Here is a 7,506-nt window from a genome sequence, read left to right on the forward strand (position 1 = left end):
TGCCCAATCGCTGGCCATCGTCGCCCGATGCAGCGTTCGTCCTCCTGAAGCAGCAGTACGATGGGCACCTTCCTGGCGAGGGCCGTGGCCACACTGTAGGAAACACTGCGGAACGTGCTTGCCACCCCTTGCGCCAGCCTGCGCTGCACTCCATCCAGGAGTCGACAGTTGTTCTGTATCTCGAGGCCGGAACGCCGCTTCGCCCATAGCGGGGCTCCGTATCGGATCATTGACGTTACCGCACTCGCAATCAGCCTGCGTCTGTCACTCGTCGCTCCGGAACGATTAGGCATCAAGGCCCGAAGGACTCGCGTCACCTGGCTAGCCCATTCTGCCACATACTCGATGTGCGGTCGCCAGCGCAGATGGTCGTGCAGCTGTATCCCTAGATACCGGATCGTTTGTTTCGATTGGCAGGCAACACCGCCACCGACGTTGACGCTCGTGTGCTGCCGTCCCCCTTTGTGGCTGCTGATGACGAGGACCTCCGTTTTCTCTCGGGCACGAGAGAGGGAGTTTATCTCCAGCCAGCGTCTGTCGTCGCCAGCGTCGTGCCAGCAGGCACGGCGTCCTCGGCGGCCTCTCTGGCTTTCTCCACGTTGACAGCCCGCACGATGAGCGCCAGGTCGTCCGCGAAGCCGACACTCCGCACACCCTCTGGAAGTGGCAGCGACAGGACACCGTCGTACATCACATTCCAGAGGGTCGGTCCAAGGATTGAGCCCTCCGGAACGCCTGCCGTGAAGTTGCGCACCTTCAGCCCACGTTTGGTTCCATACAGCAGGGTACGACCGGTGAAGTAGCTGCCCAGCACACGCAGCAGCTCCGGGTGCACGTGTCTCTTTTGGAGCGCCGCACCTATCGACGCCCAGTTGGCGCAGTTGAACGCGTTGCGCACGTCTAGCGACACCACCATGCAGATGCGTCCTCCTGCGTCCCGTCCTGCGTCCTGCGTCGGTCAGTTGAGTTCGTGCGACCGTGGCGCATCGCGTCGGCTCCCTCCTCGACGATCATCCGGGCAGCGTCTAGGGTGCATCGCTGCTTGCGGAAGCCGTACTACGTCGAAGAGAGTTGCGGTCCGTCGCTGCCGTACTCCATCCGGTCGTTGAGTCTGTTGAGCAGGATACGTTCGTACACTTTTCCCAGGACGTTCAGCATACATAGCGACCTATGCGACGACGCCAACCCCGCTGGCTTCCCCGGTTTCGGGATCAGTACCAGTTTTTGCTGTTTCCACTCTTCTGGGAAGGAGCCTGCTTCAAGAAGCCGTCCGAATAGGCTGCAGAACACGGCAGGGTATGATCGCAGGGCAACGGTTGCGGCTGCGTTCGGTATGCCGTCAGGTCCAGGGGCCTTGCCAGGGCTGAGGCTGCTGGCAATGGCCATTAGCTCTTCCTCCGTTACGCCGCGGATCGCCCCGGTAGCAGTCCCTGGTCGCGCTGTTTCAGGCCAGTCCATCGGTGGCTGTTGTGGGAACAGCTCGTCCACGATGCGTCCCAACACTTCGTGGTCGTCCTCTTGGCGCAGGCGTCCGCCTGTGAGCCAGCCCACCGCTGTTCGGTAGGCGCTACCCCAAGGGTCGTCTTCGACTGAATCCGCGAGTTCCCGGGCGCAACGCCGCTTGCTATCCCGGATGGCGCTACCAAGCATGCGCTTCGTCTGCTTGTACTCGACAGCCCGGTAAGCACGGTCGCTGGCGTCCCTCGTTTTTTGCAGGCGTCGTCGGGCGAGCCCACAGATGGTGCGCTTCTCAGCGATCTCCGACGTCCACCAGTAGACGTGGCGCCTATTCTGCCTCGGTCCTTGGGCACTGCGCGGCATGGTCTCATCACAGGCTCTCTCCAGCAGTCTCGTGACGGCGGCCACCGATGGTTCGACTTCGCCGAAGTTCAGTGCCCGCAGCGAGATCGCGAACACCTCCGGGTCGAACAGGTGCATCCTCCACCGACGAGTGCAGTGCCGTGGTGTTGGCTGCGGTGCGGTTCGAGGGTGCGGATCACCGACGGTGTACATGATGGGCGAGTGGTTCGACATCAGTTCATCGTCCTCTATCACCTGCCAGTCGCCCGGGCCTGCGATGGCTGGGGTGGCGAATGCAACGTCAATCACCGATGGACGTGCCGCTGAGTTGCCTCGGAAGATGGGCTCTTCTCCACGGTTGAGCAGAACGAGCCCTAGCTGTTCCATGGTCGCGAGGAACTCTTCTCCCCTGGCGTTGGTCCTGGGACTGCCCCACTCGACAGCGGCTGGCATACACTATGCCCCTTATCTCGGCCACGACGACTTCCTCAGTATTGCTGCTGAGTGGCTGTATGGGGAACCGGCCGCTGGAGTAGATGGCTACCGTCCTTTTGCAGTCGGCCACCCAAAAGTTGCTAACGGTGGGCAACTGACACAGCTCCGAGACGAGCACCACGTCTGGTTTACCGCTATCTGGCTCGCGGTCTGCGTCGTCTACGCTGGCGGTGGTCGCCTGGGCCAGGAGAAGCTGGACCAGTCGACAGTGCTGCACATTTAGTTGCATTATGCGAGGCATTGCATGGCATTGCCCTCGCACACTGCTGCGCCCGTATTGTGTGCGCCAGAGCACTCAACACACTTAGGGGCTTCGGCCGTACAGCTGCTTCGCCGGTGTTCCTTGCTGCCGCATCGCAGGCAGCAGTCGGAGCGGTCCGGTCCCGTGCATTTGCTGGGCCTGTGGCCCCTCCCGAGACAGCGGCCAGCGTCTCTGGCTGGCCGAGAACGGAGTCGGCCTCGCGAATTGCGCAACGGGTCATCCCGATGACCACTTTGTCCTTTGTCAGGGCAGCCACCACCTGGCTGGAACCCTGACATTGGCTCTCTGCAATCCGTCGTACATGCGTCGGAAGTTGACATCCGCCGCGGGTATTGCGACCCCCGCGACTTTTCCCAATGCCTCGGCTACCTCCTCGTTGTCTGCACAGATGTCGATGCCCTTTATCCGGAGCACGGCCATGGCAGTGAGGACCTCTGGGGTGGCCCTCTCGCCAACGAGGTTGGCCACCGCGGTCTTCACGGCATCCGCGTTGGCGTCACTTTTGACCGTGATCATCAGGTGGTCCTTGCTCGACCGCCAAGCCCTTTCGGTCACTTCCATGATCACCGGTGTCTCCCGGACAAGCCGCATGACGTCCAGGTACGACATGCCGCTCTTGGGTACGACCCTTACGGCGTCTGCCTGAACTGTTCGTTGCTGCTGCTGCTGTTGTTGTTGCCGCGGTTGCGGTTGCTGTTGCCGCTGTGTCGGCTGTTGGAGCCGGCTTTGCGGTTGCTGCCGTTGCTGCCGCCTTCCTGGCTGCCGCTGCTGTCCTTGCTGCTGCCGCTTCTCCTCCTTCCTCCTTCTTTCCGCCTTCTCGAGCTGGAGCTGCCGCTTGCTGCGCTTTTCTATCCACTGGTAGTGAACCTGTGGCTGCTGCTTCGGTTTGCCGGTGCCGGGCTCCTCCAGTGCGCGTGCCGTTTCCAGCCGTTGCTGCGGCGTCATTGGCTTTGCGCTGTTACACTGCTGTTGGTGGCGAACTGGCGGTTGCGCGGCGGACAGTGTGCGCTGCGTCTGCACCACAGTGGTCAGCAGTTCCACTATCCGACGCAGTTCTTCTATTGTGCGCTGCATCGCTTCCCGTTCGTCCGCGAAGCGCGCGCATACTTCTTCTATCTGAGCCTTCACGTCGGCCTTAACGTACGCGAGGACTGCCATCTCCTGCGTGTTTATCGGTTCGATGCATAAGGACGGCGTGGACTCCCTCCACAGCGGCCTTCTCTTGCACGGGGGAGATGCTGGCTCCAGCTCCTCGCCGGCAGTCAGCATCTCGTCGGCAGTCAGCATCTCGTCTTCTTCATCCTCGTCTGCCGCTGCAGACATGCCCCTTTCCTGTGTTTTTCTTTACTTATTTTTCACTTTTCACTTCGCGACCATGCGGTTCGGCTGTCAAAATGCCACCATTCATGCTTAAAGTTGTGGAATACAAACGCATTCGAGCACATAGCAACGACTGTCACACGAGTCGAGCACTATTGTCGAAAGACAAAAACAAACAAAATTTTCTTAAGGCCTTCTCACACCGCCGACGGGATGTTCGGAAATTTATTTTATTGATGATGATAATTTATTTATAATTTTTAATTATTTTATTTATAATTTATTTTATTTTATTTTTCATGTAAGATCAGTTTTATAAATATTTTACCAAACCCTCGTCACATTTTCTTCGATTGTGTTGACCGCCATTTGGTTTGTGTCGTCCTCGTCATTCGTCCTTCCGTTGTTTCCCGTCAAAGACACGTTTTTTAGTGTTTCACCAAGCTATACTTAAAATTGTTCAATAAATAGAACGCATTGGGGCGATGTACACGATGTGTTTTCGCTGCTCAATGGTGGTGTTGTGTATACGATCTCTTGCGCATTGGACAACCACTGTGATTTTTCGTTTTCACGTGGCTAATCTGACTAACGTTGCCCAACCTGATTCCCTCCGGAAGCCCCTTAAACGATAGAAGAAATTTGCTTATGTTAACACATTCGATAAGAATAGCACAACGTAGGGTAAAACGTAAGCAAAGCTACAAGAGACCGGCGAGCACCGTTGCAATCATCCGTCGTGACACCCGTAACCTACCAAATTCACATATACGCACGAGAAATAGCAGAAGTAGAGCGCGGTTCAGCTGAGAAGGCGCAAAGCGCAGGCGCCACTGCTTTTTAGCTGTATGCACTTGAAATCCCTGGCAAAAGCCAGTTAATCGGTCCATGGGCGCGCGGAGAGAAATGGGCACGCTTGGCAGGGAGGAGGGCGGGCACGAGACACAAAGACCCGGAGGGAATCGTGACGACGAATAGTATCCACCGCACCCACTACATCCGCGTGGATGGTTTGTAGCGCCCACGTTATTTTTTGACGAAAACGGGATTGAAATGGGATGACAGCTAACCGACGATCATCATCGGTGTGATGTTGTACCACTTGAATGGTACTTGGCGGTGGACCAAAAATATCACAATCATCACATATTATCATCCATCGTTAGCATCGCGGTTTGTGGGTGGTTTGTATGAAACAAAAGCGCACTTCGGTAGTTTGTTCCAGTAAAGTTCCCGCAAGGGCTTTGTTTGGTTATCAACAATCAACTATTGTGTTTATCAGCATAGTGATGAAGGAAACATCCTGCAAAACGAAATCGTGTTGTCGTCATACGGTGTTGCATAACGATCAGCTGTGCGTCGTCAAGCAGTGCGTTGAGAATCGATCGGCAAATATTTAATGGTAACTTCTCGTTCACAGGGTGGCAATAATGCTGGCCACACGGTGGTGGTTGACGGCAAGAATATCGACTTCCACCTGCTACCCAGCGGCATCATTCACGAGAGATGTATATCTATTATTGGTGAGTAGAACGCGACAGCTGCTGACGGATGCTTTTTGAAGCTCATTGAAAAGTCAAAAAAGTATTTTCTGATCGTGCAAAAAGAACAGCATCCAACGGTACACCGCGTCAGGGGTTGGCAATGAATAAAACAGCGAATTGATCTTATGAATGATCTTCCGTACGATGACTGACTGGTAGGTGGTAGTAGGTGGAAGGTAGTTTCCCTGATTGGCTTGGAGATGTCACCCTTTGACGGCATTGGCAATTGGTTTGTTGTCGGATTGCTTGATGCCCACTAAATAAGGTTTAATGGAAGGATAGACACGCTCGCACGCAGGCACGGTCGCAGTAGCAAAAGGGTGAAAACGCCATTTTCAAGATCATTTCGACAAACTAAAGCACGTGTCGATTCATCTTTCAGAAACTGCGTCAATGTTCAAGTGAGAGCACAAATTTAGAACCAAAGGTTGCCCCACCGAAGGCTGGCACGGGTCTCTGGCGCACTTTGGGGACCAAAAATCAAGTGCAACCTACCCTCGACCCTCTACGCCATTGAAATCGAAGAGGTCGCGTAACAACGAATTGTTGTTTGTGGCTCTATCATCGTGCAAACCGAAGGTGAATCATCATCCTGCAAACCGAAGGCGCGAAGTTAATTGTAGGACCGCAAACCACACAACGTTCGTGCAGTGGGCTGTCCGGGAAGAAGTTTAGTCGGTAGAAACCCGGCATGGTTTTGCGGTACCCGGAGCGAGTGTGGACCAGCCATCTTGGTGAGGGATCTTCAGCTCCTCACACAGCGAGAAACCGAAAGGTTTCGTCTCCCGCCTGCAGGGAGCGCTGGAAGATTCTTCCTTCCTTAACAAAAAAAAAGGCCTGCATTGTCTCGGCGCAGACGGCGCTTATTTGGACATCCGTCATTCTCCAGACATTCGCTTTGCTGCTGCCCATCGAACTCATGGAAGTGTGCCCCTAGCAACATCCATGAGTCACCGCACCTCGGGTGGACGGCAAGTTCCAGCGAATAGAAGAACTGTGGTGGTAAGAGTCACACCACGCAGACAGGCGGTGCAGGTGTGGGTGCCGGCAGCAGCAGCGAGTGTGGGTGCCGGCCGACGATCGAAACGCTAATCGACATCGGACATCATTTGCGCTAGTGTGCGTGTCGGCACGCGACCGGCGAGACAAAGAAATAGGGCACAGCAAAGGCGACCAAACTATGCAAGGCTCTTCGGGGGGTGATGCTGCATAACCACGCGCGACCGTGGGACCCGTGTGGGCTGAGAGGGCACTTCACGTGTCGAGTAATGAGTCGCAAGGAAGCACGACCACGGCTTAAAACAGCGACAAACCAACAACTATACGACACTGGCAGATAGCGACCAGTGAGAAGCGAAAAGACAACCGAGCGGAAAGATTGGTGACCGGGACAAGATCGACCCACGGCCCTTTGTGACGCACGCCAGACTGGCAAGTCGCACAAACGGCTTAGAGAGAGGGACAGGGGCAGGGCAACTTCCGTGAATTAAAGGTGCCTGGGCCTGTGCCCGCACTAAAGCAAAAAAAAAAAAATCATACGAACGATCATACGTATCGAACGTTTATCGAGCATGACGCTGATTCGGCAATTGCGAAGTCTTACGCGACATTATCAACAAAGTTTGAGAGGATTTATGTAGCTGTCAATAAAGACGCTACTTTATGGGATGCAAAATTTTAAATTCCGTTCCAATTTGGATTTTTTTGAATTTTATTAGTATTACTATTAGAACCTACTAACTGTTAGGTTATGAAGATCCTAAAGATCTTAAGAAGTGTAATCAAGCGAGTATAATATTTATATTTATTTTTACCTACCGTGTCATTAGGAAACGGTGTCGTCATCCACCTGCCGAGTTTGTTCGAGGAACTGGCCAAGAATGAAGCGAAAGGGCTAAAAAGCTGGGAGAAACGACTGATCATCTCCAACCGTGCTCACCTGGTTCTGGACATGCACCAGCAGGTGGATGCTCTGCAGGAAGCGGAAAAGGGTGGAAAGTCACTCGGCACAACGAAAAAGGGCATCGGGCCGTGCTACTCCAACAAAGCAGAAAGCAACGGGATCCGTGTGTCAGATCTGCTCGG

General features: G+C 54.8%; 1 protein-coding gene across 1 annotated transcript in view; it reads left to right on the plus strand.

Moving 5' to 3' along the window:
* The first annotated feature begins 5,230 nt into the window (after positions 1–5,230).
* Positions 5,231–7,506, plus strand: part of LOC131211428 (adenylosuccinate synthetase-like) — a 4,007-nt gene continuing 1,731 nt past the window's right edge. Inside the window, exons 1-2 of the mRNA XM_058204880.1 lie at positions 5,231–5,400; positions 7,251–7,506. Of these exons, the coding sequence (XP_058060863.1) occupies positions 5,277–5,400; positions 7,251–7,506 (380 nt within the window). The 5' untranslated portion in view covers positions 5,231–5,276. The remainder of the gene's footprint in view (positions 5,401–7,250) is intronic.

This window comes from Anopheles bellator, chromosome 2 (assembly GCF_943735745.2).
Source record: "Anopheles bellator chromosome 2, idAnoBellAS_SP24_06.2, whole genome shotgun sequence".
Classification (NCBI taxonomy): Eukaryota; Metazoa; Arthropoda; class Insecta; order Diptera; family Culicidae; genus Anopheles; species Anopheles bellator.